The sequence below is a fragment of the Poeciliopsis prolifica genome, unplaced genomic scaffold, assembly GCF_027474105.1.
Source record: "Poeciliopsis prolifica strain line A6 unplaced genomic scaffold, Auburn_PproV2 SCAFFOLD022, whole genome shotgun sequence".
Taxonomy (NCBI): domain Eukaryota; kingdom Metazoa; phylum Chordata; class Actinopteri; order Cyprinodontiformes; family Poeciliidae; genus Poeciliopsis; species Poeciliopsis prolifica.
The window spans coordinates 8,140,848-8,155,926 of NW_026562397.1; the positions used below are offsets into that span (position 1 = coordinate 8,140,848).

Consider the following 15,079-nt stretch of genomic DNA (forward strand, 5'->3'; position numbering starts at 1 on the left):
GGTTCATATTAATATCCATACCAGGCCATATTGCTGTAGAATCAAGTAATTACCGGTTCCTGTCAGGCAGCAGGTGGAATAGGATCTCAAAAATCAACTCATTCTATATGCATCTAAAGAAATTCAAGAAGAAGAAATAAGAAGTCAATTACATTTATCAGTGTGGAAAGGGTTACAAAGCCATTTCTAGGGCGTTAGTGCCTGTGTGAGAGCCAATATCCGCAAATAAAACACTGAACTGTTGAAAACTTTCCCACTAATAAAATCAAAGAAAGTAATGTAAGATAATGTTTGGTCGTAATTTTGTATATTTAAGCTCAAACATATTTCATTATCCTGTGGGATAAGATTCAAAGCACAGCAGCAAGTCCAATGTCTCGGAAAAACTAAGTATGAATCTGAATCTGATCAATAAGCTATGGCAGGATGACCTTTATCATCCCTTTCCATATTAATAAAACATTTTGCTTTGAAATGACAAATAACCACTTGATTATAATTTATTTTGATTATAACATTAAGTTACAAAAAAATGAATGACCCACATGTGTTAAACATTATGAAATACTGTCATTTTTATTTCTATGTTAAGTGATTTTTTTTTTTTTTTTTTTTTTGCAATTCGATATTTAAGCATTACGAGAAGGCGATGAAGGAACTCTCACAAGACGGTCCATCACTCCGATGACGGTACAGCGGCCGTATCGCGAGACTAAGCGCAGTTTCCCGGCCAGCAAGTGTGGTGTTTGCGCGATAGAGACGAGGAAAGATGGCGACGCAGGGGAGCGAGTCAACTAAACCTACAGTCAGCAACGGAGAGGTAAAATGAATGACAGCCTTACAGCGGGTTTTTACTCGTCACGTTCGGAGAGTTGGAGTCGGTTTGACGGTTTCAACGTGGCGTTTGCTCGTCCTAACATTTAACCGTGTCAACCGTTGCTGCGTGAGCCTCAGTGACGTTGTCAGTGCCGGTTGGTTTTAAAACGACCTCCCGTCGCCGCTCACGGTGTGTTGTGAAACTGTTAGCGAGTCGAGACACGGAGCGAAGGAAGTGTTGGCAGTGGAAAATGTGCCCGAGGGCGAACCTTAAAATAATCCCGACTACATGTTGAGTTTAACGTGTTGGTGTTTAACCAGCTGACAACCGCAGCTTGACAGTTAGCTTTCACAAGGCCTGAACCTGGTCAGCGCAGCATGGCTTCATTAACTGGGCCAGTGTGTTCCCACTCATTTCAACTTTGAGTTAAACCCTTTCACATGCTGTTCTCCTCCTCGGTGTCAGAGGTGGCCGTTCAAATGAAACGCTGCCTCTTAAGATTGGTCAGGCTGGGGGAACCAGATGTAGCTTAGCCAAAAACTGCCGAACAAGGTTCCTACGCAGTGTCTTTACAGAATGGAAAAGTAAGCGTAATAAATTGGCTTCAATTCGACAGTTTTCTGCTCCAGGACAGCTTTAAAAAGCTCTGTCTTAAACAATCTACCCACACTTTTCAAATCCGAACCGATCAATCCTTCTAAAGATATACATCCCGTATTAGACCATTATGGCTTGTGAAACCTTCACCCAAGGACAGTGTCAGTCATTTTTATTGGCATCTAAACTACTGTGGATCAGTTTCATTTCTGCAGGAAAAGAGCTATTTAAACTATTTCAAACTATTTACTCTGAAGTAGCACTGAAGTTAATTTTTAAGTAACAATTAGACCAGATGTGTAGGTTTTATATAAAGAGAGATAAAGAGTTTTGTTTTTTTAAAGCTTAAATTTGAGGTCATTTATGTTCCTCAGCTTACTTTGTCCCAAGATCATAAAACGCTGAATTAAAAAAAATGTTTTAACCATATTGCCATGAAACCTACTATGAACAATCATCACTGAATGTTTTACTTTTCAGCAGTTGGAGTAAATGTTAGTTCATTAAAGTTATAATAATCTTGTCATTAGCCAAAGGGTCATGTTTGTTACTGTAGGATATATTTTGACCATTTTAAAATGTCATCTACCATAAAACCAAAAACACCAAGCTTTCTCAAAATGCTAATATTTAGTGAAATTCTCATATTGAGGCATAAATTGTTTCCAAGTCTTGACGGAATCCTTTGTTGTACATAGGAACTTGAAAGCTTCATACAGACTGGTTTATTTAATGATTCCTATTCATTTTGAACAATATTAAACATGGATTTGTTGGATCAAAATTTTAACAATTAGCCCTGTCTAGATCACTAACAGCAATAGGGAAAAAATATGTATTTTCAGTATTTTGTGTGTGTTTTAAAAATATGTTGAAAATCTGCTTCCCACAATAGCTGACACAAATCTGTTTTTAAGGCAATAGCACAGCCTTTAATTGCTAATCAAGTGATTGAAACTCAACAATGGTAACCACAAAAGCTCAATCAGCTCTATGATTTAATTTGGATTATCTGGCCAGATGTGTGGATGGGTATGCTTTTTTTTGTTTGTGGTGAATGCATTCAGTAAACATAGCTAAAAGTAGATGCCATGGTATGTAAATACAGACCTTTTACCATAATTTATATGTATTGTATAGGACTTTACTATTTAGTTTTAAATTATAAAATGAATTTACAAAATGAACTTCTTAAAATGGTCTGTAAGAAGTTCAACTATAAGACCATGAGAAGTTATGGTCCTATTCGTTTAAATAACATTTTAAACAAATAAGACCATAAAAGCAGAAAAATGGCCAATCTTTTTTTTTCATTGTTTGTACTGGATATTTATAATAAATACTTGCACGTAAGTGTCAAAAGTGGAGGAACAATCAAGTGGACATTTATTCCACTAAAAGTCTGAAGTTCTAACATTGTGTGTATCAGCATTAGTGGCATAAAAGTTGCAATATTTGTAGAGAAATTTCTTAATGCACTTAACACAACTTGAAAACAACTTGGGTGAAGAACTAGAACAGTGAAGATACAAATTTCCCATAGAAAGTAAAATAGTAATATGGAGAACTTAAATGTACCTGACCAGGCAGAGATTGATCGAAATGAAATGGAAGCAACCAAACAAAATGGAAAAAGAGACACTAAAGAAAAAAGATATTTAAAGGTAACTAAATAACCAGAAGATATTCGCTTGACAAACACATGCGTTATCTAGCTGGTAGAAAAGGCCTCCGGTCTTATATTTGTTCCCTCTAATTAAGTGTAGTGTTGCAAAAAGACAGTTATTTTCTGAACATTAGTCATCATAACATGTTACTAAAGGTCACTGTGAATCATCACTTTAAACTACTTCTCTCCTGCGTGCTTCAGTCTCATGCCCATAAAAATCCAAAGCATCATTTTTCACAAACAGATGAAACTGGATAAAAAATGAAGCAGCAGTGAGTGGCAATAAAAGGCCTAGAATGTGGATCATCATATCTTAGGTAGTTGTAAATCTAAAACTTGTATGTTGTTGTAGATTTGTTTTACAAACATATTGGCGGCATGTATTTTAATTTGATCGAGTGTTGCTTAACAATGTTTGCATCATCTTCAAAGGGATTCCTTAATTTTCTAAATGAATTAAAGTTCTTTGAGTTAGAACATAGTTGCCACTAAAAAACAAGACTTATCTGTGTTTGGGAATCTTGATAATGTCTTCAGGAATTTTGTGAATGTTCTTCATGCATTTGAATGATAAATTTTGGAGTCCTCCAGGATTTTGTCTGCCAGAAAGAAAGATGCTTCGCTCTGGTTTCCATGTTCCCGGCCAGGACAATGCGTTTTAAGTGTCTCTTTGGCAACGCAAATGCTGTGCAAAGATAAATTTACAATTAATTACAGAGTGAGCAGTTTCCCAGCTCTCCAAATGTCCTATGGCTAATCTGGAGAAATTTCTGAGACGGCGTTCTGAGAGGGGCGTCAGTCCATGACGCCTGGCCAGATTTAATCATAAGTGTGTGGTCTGCTCTGTTCTGTAACACCAGTGATCTCAGCACATCAGTCAAGTGTAGATTTCTCTTGCATTACATCTGAATGTAACTATGGAAAGCTTGGGTGAATCAGGCTTGTGACACAAAAACAAAGCTTTTATTTTATTTTTACTGCTGTCACAAAGTGACATTGCAAATAAACTACTTTTTTAAAACAGGGTTTTTTTGTTGTCTCTAATCCCAGATTGAAGGGTAAAACTAGTGTGAATAATTTGGCTGGGCAACCCAGTGAATGATTAAACTTTGTTCAGCCGGTGTAAATTATTATCTTAAGGTGGAGAGATGACCTTTTTCTATTGCCGAGTGCATATTTGGGTTTTCTATAGATGTGTTTCATCCAGAAAACAAATGTATACAAAATGAACTTTGCATACAGATTGTTAGCTTTGTTTTATTTTTGCATAGCAGGATATGGTAGTGAAGATGAAAAGCCCTATTTTTGTCCACTTCATAGCCTTCAACAGTTAGGCTTTTTTATGTTAAGTCAGTTGAATGCTTCAGATCTTCTCATTTCCTTGTTGTCTTTGAAAGCTACCTAACCTGTTGAAACCGACGACACTCTTAGCTGTGCGCTGTCTGTTTTAAGAGGCCAACCAGAGCGCTCCCTTGTGTTTATAACAACAGAGTAGATTAGATGGTTAGATGGATAGTGAATGAGTCTCATGACTTGCCATGTGCTTGTCTATTGTGACACTTGAATAGACTGTGGCCTTGCCAGAGGGGAATGGGGAGTTACATTGGCATGGTCCAGCTTGGGGTAAAGAGACCACTAATATCCCCTTTTACTGATCCAAGGGATCATTTACAGAGATGAAAACCTTCAAATGAAAATGAGATGGAGGGCTTTTACCTTTGGCCTCTACTTCTAAGGCTTTATCATTTCTTTTGATAGAGTATTATGAACACCATTTCTTTCACCATTCATGTATTTCATAAAAAAAGCAATCTTACTTAGTTGTTGCCTCATCAATTAAAAAGATCAGTTATTATACATCAAAGTGATTTGTGTTCTTGTCAGGTCAATTAGAGGGAAACTTAACGTATACATTTTAACTTAGATGAGGTTTTTGGTTGCTAAATAAAGTTGTAAATGTTTAGAAAAACCTACCATACATGCTTTCAAAAAGACATTTTCCCATCATGCATCTGGTCCTTGTTTAGATTCTTAAGTTTCGACCGCAGTTGCAGTGACAGTTTCTGCACAATCTTAAAAAAAAAAAAAGTGTGATATTTTGTGTTTAAGTATTTTCCAGGTCTGCATTAGAATGGAGGGGGGAGTATGGAGGAATATATCTATTGCAAGACTTTATTTCCCTTTTCCCCTTCTGTATACCTGTCTGTTTGTTGTTTATAGTTTTTTTTATATTTCATTGAAAATTACAAGATTAGGGAATATGTTATTATTTAAAATTGCATAAAAATGTTTGTAATAACTAATACTATTCTCACTTCATTTGTTGAGCAAATCAGAATTCTGTTTCAGCAATACTTATTTACACACTGGTACATAAGTTTCCACTGAGACTGACATTGTGGCATTATCCACTGCTGCATCACCAATAAGTCTTCTATTTGGCCACCCTTACATCTTCTTCATGTTTGTGTTTGTAGGTGAGCAGCAATGGAACCGCTGCAACAACAGACGGTCAGACTGTGCAGACAGTTGAAAATGCCCAGGATCCTCAGCAGCAGCAGCAGCAGCAGCAGCAACAAGCACCTAATGCCTGGCAGGTCATCAAAGGCGTCCTCTTTAGGTGAGCTTTACTTACCTTTAATTCAGACTGAGTGACTCACTTCACCACCTGGCAGATAAAGGGCTAGCATGTCATTGTAATAATAAAATGGTATGCCATTAGAATCATAATGGAGTCACTGTTTTATTTAAGGATACAATAAAACAAAAATAATCCGCTGCAGGTCACTTAGTTCACTGTGCTCCAGATCTGTGTATGGACTCTGCAGTCGGTTTTTTCTGCTTCTCTTCTCTGAGTCATCATCTTTTCTGTGCAAATTGAAGAATACAGAATAGGACAAAAAAAGAGAATAATTTTCCTAATGGTTGAAAAAGATCCAGTCCTGAAATAGAAACTTCATGATGTTCCAATTTCAGTTTTGTTGTCCTGACACAGCTGCTTCAGCTTATTCTTCGTTTCTCATTGATACAAATGTTATCGTCATTTGGTTACTGCAGTTAAAAAGTGATATCACTTGACTAAAGCAGAACATTTTGTTCCCTCATTGATGTAATTGGTGATCTTTTTACTTTGTGGTGTTCTGTTTTTTGGTGTTTTAAATCTGCAAAATGAGACACTGAAGGATTTAATATAATTTTTTTCATCTGTTTTTAGGTTTTAGTTGCATGTGAAATTCAGCAAAGGAAGTGGTTCTTTTACACACAACTTAATGACGTTTACATCCAGATAAAATATATTACTACTTAAGTTCCAAATAGTTGACGGTGAACAAGCAAAACATTTTAGAATTTTAATTACCTTTCCACCAAATAAAAAACGTAAAAGTTTCAACATGAAATCAAATTCCGATTTTAATACGAGAACCACAGTGAAATAAAAATGACATTTGACATGTTTTTTATCTTCTGTACCATTTTTACCTTCGACTGTAGGTCGGCTAAGTCAACATTTTACTGATTTGGTGTCGCTTGTTTCTTCAGAATCTTCATAATTTGGGCAATCAGTAGTTGGTTCCGCAGAGGGCCATCCACTCCTGACCCCAACACACCAGCAGGGGCCCCTAGAGTACCCAGCAGGAACCTCTTTCCCAAAGACACCCTCATGGTACAGCACTTTTCCTCTTTGTCTTCCTGTTTTCTCATTTATGTGCGTTAAAGATATACAAAAATAAAAATATGTAGTGTTTTTTAAAAGTTGTTTGAAATATCTTTGACAAAATTTGAGTTTGAATTTAGTAGGCATTAATATTTTTTCAAGGCACCATACATATAAAAAGAATAATGTATTCAAGATCTTCATTCCTAAACAGCCCTCATATTGGGATCCCTAAAGTAATCACACCATGGCTGAGTGTTGGCATACTCTCAGCCTATCTGGCTGGATCTCTCCTGACGCTGTAATAAGATAAACACCTTTTTTTTTCCTCACCAGGACCTGTACGTCTATGTGTCCCAGGAGGAGGTGTTCTCTGACTTCAACAACACAGATGCCCTTTTCTGGTTCCACAGGGACCTGGTCTACGGAGACTGGGCCACAGGGGAGAGCGGAGATGGCTGCTACCAGCAATATAAAGAGTTAGACATCTCAGAGGTAGCGGTTTCTGAGAATGGAGGGGGAGGAGGTTTCTACAGCGGAAGAGTGAGTTTGATAAATTTGTGTCTGCAACTCCTAATGTCTTCCCTTTTGGTGCTTGATTACAGAAAGTTCAGCAGAACGGCTCCCTGCACATTCATGTCTATTTCACTAAAAGTGGATTCCACCCCGACCCGAAACGCAAGGGGCAATACCGCAGACTGGCAATAGTTCATTCAACAAGAAGTAAGGACCAGGAATACAGAAACAACTTTTTTTTCCATAGTAATTAAATAACCATTGATCACTGATTTTTTTTTTTTTCTCCTCAGTGCTCAATAAATTCAAACGAAGGAAGTTTCTGAAAACTAAGAATCTGCTCACAGGAGAGACAGAAGCAGATCCTGAGATGATTAAGGTGAACTCACACAAAAAACACAATTATGAATAAAATCTAGTCCAACCCCTGCATTTTTGTCAGATATAACATCCCTATTTCAACAGGGCGCAAATATTTTTTGTTGTTTAAGAAAAGAGGGGGGAAAGATTTTCAAAATAAAACTTTTAACATCGCCAGATATATATTTTTTCCATTTGTAACGGTGCTTACCTGTACCAATTGATCTAATAGCTTCATATCAAAATCACATGTAATGTAGCAAAGATTTCTGCAAAAGGTTGAATACACAGAAAAGAGAGCAAATAATTTAATCACTAGAAATATTTTCTGATCTAATGAGCATAAGAGCATCAACACATTTGTTCTACAAACTGGATAACCCAAGTAAAAGATCATTTATTTAAATTTTAGTCTGTTTTTTTAAGTAGCTTTTCTGTTTTTGTTGTTGGCTGTTGCTGCTCTGAAATGTCTCAACTATATTTCCTCACAGCGGGCAGAGAGCCACGGTCCAGTGGAGATCATCTCCCACTGGCACCCCAACCTGACCATTAATATGGTGGATGATCACACAGCCTGGGTGAAAGGCTCTGTCCCACCGCCTCTAGACCAATGTAAGTTCACTTCCTGTTTTTAATGTTTCAGTTGTAACTGAATTTCTAGCTTGGTTTTACATCTGTTATTCCCGTTGTTCTGTGTCTGACTCCAGATGTTAAGTTCGACGCAGTAAGTGGCGACTACTACCCCATAGTTTACTTCAATGACTACTGGAACCTGCAGAAGGACTACTATCCCATCAACGAGACCCTGACCAAACTCCCACTGAGGCTCACCTACTGCCCACTGTCCCTGTGGCGCTGGCAGCTCTACGCCGCCCAGAACGCTCGCTCGCCATGGAACTTCCTACCTGAGGACACGTACGAGCAATCTGACGAAGACCAAGACTCAGTCAAGGTGAGCGCCCACGGCTAAATACAATGATGTGATGTCACATTGTCCTGTTTTTGGTTGCAGTAGTGTAATCTACTAATTTACTGTTAACATGTTACATCGGAAAAGAAATTTACAAGAAATTTACAAGGCTCTAAATTATAGTAAACGGTGTTTTAATAAAGATGAGCGTAAGAGCAGGAATATTTTCAAATTGCAAGAAAGATGGAAAAAAGAAGATGAACACATTTGTATTCACAATATTTAAAAAATGAGTTTCAATAAGGTTAGCCTCATTTGTACATTAATAGATATTTTTATTGCTTTTTGTATTAAAGAATATTTCAGTTTGTTAAAAAATTATTCAGAACTTGATCTGATTTGGCTCTTCATTAGTCTTAGTGTGGTTTTATTATCTTTGTTAAATAAACCCTGTGAATAAATTGTATGCTTTGACATTAAAATGTTATTTTTCCTTGTACAGGTCGCCCTTTTGGAAACCAATCCGTACCTGCTGGGACTCACTATTGTGGTGTCTATTGTACACAGCATCTTTGAGTTCCTCGCATTTAAGAATGGTGAGTAGGCAGATATTTTTTCTTTATTTTTCATCCGAAACAAAAGGTGTTTTAGTGTGGTCTCCCAGCTGAGCTTCACCACATCATCCCCTGTTTTTCTTCTTTTCTTTCCTTCCCATTAGATATCCAGTTTTGGAACAGCAGACAATCTCTTGAAGGTCTGTCTGTGCGCTCCATCATTTTTGGGGTGTTTCAGTCTCTTGTTGTGCTGCTGTACATTTTGGACAACGAAACCAACTTTGTGGTGCAAGTCAGCGTCTTCATCGGTCTTCTAATTGATCTGTGGAAAATCACCAAGGTTATGGATGTCAGGGTAAGTAAATAAACACTAACCAATGTGTGCATTTTGCTGTAAAATCAGGTGAAGTTTCTATATTTTAGGGAAGAAATTAAGTCAGAACCAAATTAAACATGTATATATATATTACGAGGCCTGTCACAATAAACAATAAATCAATTAATCGCATGATAAACTAGAACAAACGCAATAATTTTCATTTGCTTGGCTTATCATGTTTCTCTCTTTCTACCAAAACTGGTCTTCAGTTTGATGCTCTGGCTTAAACTATTGCTGTTTTTCGAAAGATAATTTTGTCTACAGGGAGCTCAAAATTAATTTTATTAGTTGTTTCTGTTATTTTCTTCATTTATTTTGGATATTTAAAATGTCTTCCAGTCCCAATGTTTAAATATTGATCAGAATTTAAAGTTTATCAATGTTTGAGGAAGTTTTCATTATTACCATTAAATTGAAAATTGTCTCAAAACAATATTATCTTTTATCGCAATAAGTCATGACAAAAATGTGTTATTGTGACAGGCCTAAAAATAACATGTTACGTTTTTTTTTTATGTGGGCTTAGCTGGTGTAATGTAGCTGGAGGAGGTATGATGTATTTTCCAGAGATAAAGTATCATTTTATAGCACAGTCAAGCAATTATGTTGCCTTCAGTAATTAACAAAATGCTGTATATATACAAAATAAATTAAAAGAAATTTGACTTTGCATTACAGCCATAATTGATGCCTTGAAATTGGCTTCTGTCTCTTTAACAAGCTCTTACTCTTTCTAGTTCCCCTCCAGCACATTGTGGCAAGAATTATAGCCGGAAGTAGTAGGGGTTGGGCTCATTATAAATTTTTTTTACCAGATGTTTGTGAATTTCTGTTTTGATTGTTATTTTTTGCTCCCTCTAGTTGGATCGAGAGAACAAAATCGCAGGGATTCTTCCAAGATTGGTATTCAAAGATAAATCAACATATGTGGAGTCTTCAACCAAAATCTATGATGACGTAAGTTTGCATGACGTTCAGGATGCAGCACTTTAGTCATGTTTATTCTGGTAAATTCAATTTAAAAAGGGAAACTCATGTAAAAATGAAGTGAATAACTATTTTTTATAGTTGAAAAAAATAAGAATAAAGCTGAAATATTATTAAAACCAAATTTAAGTCTGTGGTAGTGATGTGACGTTACGGCCTGTTATAAACGTTTGTATTGCTGACCTGCGTCATCGTCGTCTTGCAAACAGCAGGTGATGCCTTCTACTAGTAAGGACCGGGGCAGAAAGCTTAAAATGGTCATTGCTAAAGAAGGTTGGCTATGTTCAGCGTGTTGTCAAAGCATATTTTTGAAAAGTTAAGTGGAAGGAAAATGTTTCCCAAGTTACAGAAATAATAATCATTGTTAAGAAACATTAAAAAGAGTTTCACTTTTTAAATTGAATTCACCTGGGCTGATGGAGTTGAATCAGTCAGCAAAGTTGTTTCCTTTTGCCAAGCCTGAATGACGATGCCTGATGAATGACCTGAACGGGTCTTTTTAGGGTGTCTGAGGTTTTTTTATTCAGTTGTATTTCACTAAAACATCAATGTACATCAGCACAAATAACACAGAGTTGTGTTGACCTCCGTTCTGTGTTGTGTTAACAGATGGCCTTCAGGTACTTGTCATGGCTGCTCTATCCTCTGTTCGGCTGCTACGCCGTCTACAGTTTATTGTACGTAGAGCACAAAGGATGGTACTCCTGGGTCCTCAGCATGCTGTACGGCTTCTTGTTAACCTTTGGTAAGTTTATCTGATGGTTTCATGCCCTTTATTACATTTTTTTTTTTTGCTGCTTGCTCTCTGCTGCAAGGAACATTTACAATAATCTCAGCTGTGACCATGGAAATAAAAATAAATCTAGATTTATAGTAATTTAGGCTTGTAATGTTCCACCTGTTGAATCAAGGCTTTTTTTAAATTGGACATTGTGAAAAAACCCCTAATAAACAATACCTGCATTTATTTTATTTTAGACTGCAAAATGTGAAATATTCAATTGGATTGAAAATGTTATGCTGATTGATTGTTTGGTATTTTAAATAAACACACTATGGACGTGTTAAATATTCAGATTACAGCAGCAAAACGTACTAAGCTGTTAAAAATTTGCCCTTTTGTGTCTTTGTGTTGTAGATTTCCCCAAATAGATTATTATTCTCTTACTAAATGTTCAGTGTTTCTTTATCTGCTGGTGATCTTATTGTGCATATACTAAAATTTCTGTGAGTGCTTGTATCGTTTTAGTGGGATGTTTTATCAGGTTTGCTGCATCCCTTAAACTGTACCTGGCAGCAAACGCACCTTCTGGTTTTTGTACTTGCATCATAGTTGCACATCTGTATTCCCTGAAGTCTCTGTTAAGGCTTTGTGTATTTTTAGAATTGCACTCCGGCAAGTTGCCTGCTTGCTTTACTGAGTTGATTGTATAACCAGCTGCTTTCTATCCCTGCTTTGGCTGTTTTAGGTTTCATTACAATGACGCCGCAGCTATTCATCAACTACAAAATGAAGTCTGTAGCTCACCTCCCGTGGAGGATGCTCACCTACAAGGCTCTCAATACCTTTATTGATGACCTGTTTGCCTTTGTGATCAAGATGCCCATGATGTACAGGATAGGATGCCTTAGAGACGGTAAGTCCTTTCTTGATGCAGGTGCTTGAGAAGAAGGCAACTGGATTTCTCTCTTCTTTCTTGATGGTGAATGAGAGATGAAATGACATGAAACAAGAGAAGTCTAGTTGCCTTCTACTAAAATATTTAACTGACAATCTCCACCAGCTGATGATTATGCTAATCAGAGAATGTTATGTGACTCTAACATGATGCGTGCTGTTTTTGTTTGATGCGTTTTAGGTTTTTACTCTAGAGGCAGTAAATCCAGAGGCTTTGTGTTTGTTTGGAGGAAGATTTGCTCAAATTCTTTTGTTTAATATCAACCAAAAATGGAGCACACAAATATTTGCTCTAGGATTCTAGCGATGATTCAAACCTGCTGTCCAGATTACAAGAATGCTCCGGCTCAACTTTTACTGTAGTTGATGCTCCAACTCCACCTTGTGGCAATTAATTGGAGCTAATTATAAACAATTTTCTTTTCATTTTGAAGAAAGCATTCTTGATTCAGCTATTATGTTAAAAATCAGATGTATTTTTGGGCATTGTTTTTAGATTTAAATATTTTGAATTTTACTTATTGTAATTTTAAAGATATTTTTGTTTTAAGAGTTACTTGATGTGACTATATATATACATATATATGTAGTCATATATTTTCCTCTACAGTTGAAAGAGGACCTGGGTTGGTCGACATGTGTTTTTGTCTGTCTGCCATATTGGATTTAACAAACATTTTCTTGCCCTTACAGTGGATGGGCAGTAGCTGATGGCGTATTGTTGATGGTGTCCACTTCAGTGGTCTGTGTGCATTTGCAACATAAAAATCCACAACAAGCACAAGAAAAAGCCTATGAGACAGCCGTTCACTGCAGTCATCACTTTGTACAAAAGGCACATGGTGGCAAACTTCCCTTCTTATGCTTATTTTTTTTGTTAAAACTTTTTTCCTTGCCACTTTCAAAGTTCAAATATTTGGCGTGTCCAACTAATAGTTGCTCTGTCGGCAGATTCTGCACTGCAGCTTGTGGTTGTAGTGTGACAATTTGGAAAACTTTTTATGGGGCATAAATAGTTTGGCAGGGCAACAAATTTAGTAGTTTGGATATTAAAGGCTATACTTATGAGAACAGAAAAGTCTCAAAACTAAACTTCCTAACTATTTGTTATATTATTTTAACGTATAATTTTTTTGTTTTGTTTTTTGATGCTGCTTTCTGAAAAGTGTTGCTAATTTTGAGCCGCACTGATTCACTGACACACCCGACTTCTGACTCCTGTCCTGCAGACGTGGTGTTCTTCATCTACCTTTACCAGCGCTGGATCTACCGGGTCGATCCCAACAGAGTGAATGAATTCGGCACCAGCGGAGTGGACCACGCCCCGAACAACACCTCAGAGACCACGCCCGCTGTCACAGACAAACCAGAGGGGGAGAAAAAGAACGATTAAACACGGCCCCACACTTATCTTCTCCCGTGGCGCCGACCGCCAGGGCGAAGAGGACTTGTGGAAGTTAGTGCAGGGAGCGGAGTGGTCGTTTAGCCGTTTAATGGACGCCCCTACAGGAAAAAAAAAAAAAAAAAAAAAAAAAGTTGCAGTTTAACTGTTCCCTCTGATCTCTTTGTGGATCCACAGAGAGTCCTATTCAGTGTAGATTTGGTAAATTCTCATTTCTGTTCCACCACCCTTCCCTGCCCTCTCGTTTTGCAGTTCAAGTGAAGTAATACAAAACGTGACGTACTGTATTCTGTAAGATTTCTTTCCGGAGGGCGACGATGTGTTCGGCTAGATGTCGGAAGGGGAACAGTTGCCAGTTTTTCCTCCATTTTACTTTTTAAACAGGGAAGAAAGAGGCCAAGTGCAACTTTTCTTTGTGTCGATTCCTTGTGAATTTTTTTTTTTCTTTTCATTCCATGTGAGCGCCGTGTTTCGGGTTTGCCTAGAAACTTGCGTGTAGTGCTGGAGGAAACTGGAACAGTCCTGAGCCACGATGGAGGACGAGACGTGGTGACTGGAGACACGACGGACGACCCTGCGGGGCGCGCTGCCCGCCAGACAATGACTACTACACTCAATTTTAAAAATGGTTAATGTTCTAGACTTGAACACAGAGGGAAAAAAAGTAACAGCCTTGTTGGTATTAATATAAGATATTGATAATATTGATGACTTAATCTTGTTTTGCAGTCACTGAAACATTCTTTTGTATCTCCTTTAAACTGTACAGACTTATGTTAATAATTAATGTCCAAAATATTCAGAAACCAATGAGTTGGAAGCCTGATTTTTATGTGTCCCATCAGCCTGATGTCTTGATTTATAATTTTTTTTTTTCATTAATCTTCACCAAATCACCACAGCAGGTAGGAAACCAGGAAACATCAGATACGTTCTAACAGAATTACAGTCTCTCTTTCTTTCTTTTTTTTAAAGCTCTGTAAATCAAAAGAGAAGGGTTCCATGTTGGTGCATATTACATTTTTTGAGCATCCATGTTTATAGTAAAGACTTAAGTGTGATTTGAAATGTCTATGCAACGCTTTGTTTTTCAGATTTTACTTCTAATTTTGTGTTCAAGACCTTTTTTTTTCTTGCATGGAACTGCCTTTTATTAGTTTCTAATGATATTGAGGGATATATAATTTGTGTATTTTAAAAACATCCACATTATGAGCCAGTTTTTAATCCTCTTCTCTAAATCCCTTATGATTCTGGTATGTCTGCAGAACGACGGCAACCAGCATTCAGTTTCCTGCAGCCTAAAGATGACGGCTAATAGACATTCTGTTTGCAAATAAAATATTAAATGTTTAGAAAAATCGGCTGTATTTATACTGACCCATCAGTTTGGAAAATTGAAACTGATATAAAATTTAAGCGAGTACATCTTGACATAGGTTGAGGGACTATTCAATTGATCTTTTATCATTTCACTTCAGATAAATGCCTAAAAAATACATTCAGTTTTCTTCTTGATGAGCTCCACTCTCATATACACAGTTGCAGTGACTAA

The 15,079-nt window shown here is 37.0% G+C and overlaps 1 protein-coding gene across 1 annotated transcript; it reads left to right on the plus strand.

Moving 5' to 3' along the window:
* The first annotated feature begins 712 nt into the window (after positions 1–712).
* clptm1 (CLPTM1 regulator of GABA type A receptor forward trafficking) lies at positions 713–14,887 on the plus strand. The gene is made up of 14 exons (XM_055045535.1): positions 713–820; positions 5,561–5,703; positions 6,624–6,747; positions 7,075–7,233; positions 7,344–7,461; positions 7,548–7,633; positions 8,106–8,226; positions 8,322–8,566; positions 9,027–9,120; positions 9,243–9,433; positions 10,319–10,414; positions 11,054–11,189; positions 11,914–12,081; positions 13,352–14,887. Exons 1-14 carry the CDS (start codon positions 770–772, stop codon positions 13,513–13,515), a joined length of 1,896 nt encoding a protein of 631 aa, XP_054901510.1. The 5' UTR covers positions 713–769; the 3' UTR covers positions 13,516–14,887.
* The last annotated feature ends 192 nt before the right edge of the window (positions 14,888–15,079 follow it).

Excerpts from the sequence above, each read along its gene's own strand:
- clptm1 (XM_055045535.1), top strand. The coding sequence starts at position 770 with ATGGCGACGCAGGGGAGCGAGTCAACTAAACCTACAGTCAGCAACGGA. Across the intron at positions 8,227-8,321 it reads CCCACCGCCTCTAGACCAAT|ATGTTAAGTTCGACGCAGTA; the intron begins GTAAGTTCACTT and ends GTCTGACTCCAG. Across the intron at positions 9,121-9,242 it reads GTTCCTCGCATTTAAGAATG|ATATCCAGTTTTGGAACAGC; the intron begins GTGAGTAGGCAG and ends CCTTCCCATTAG.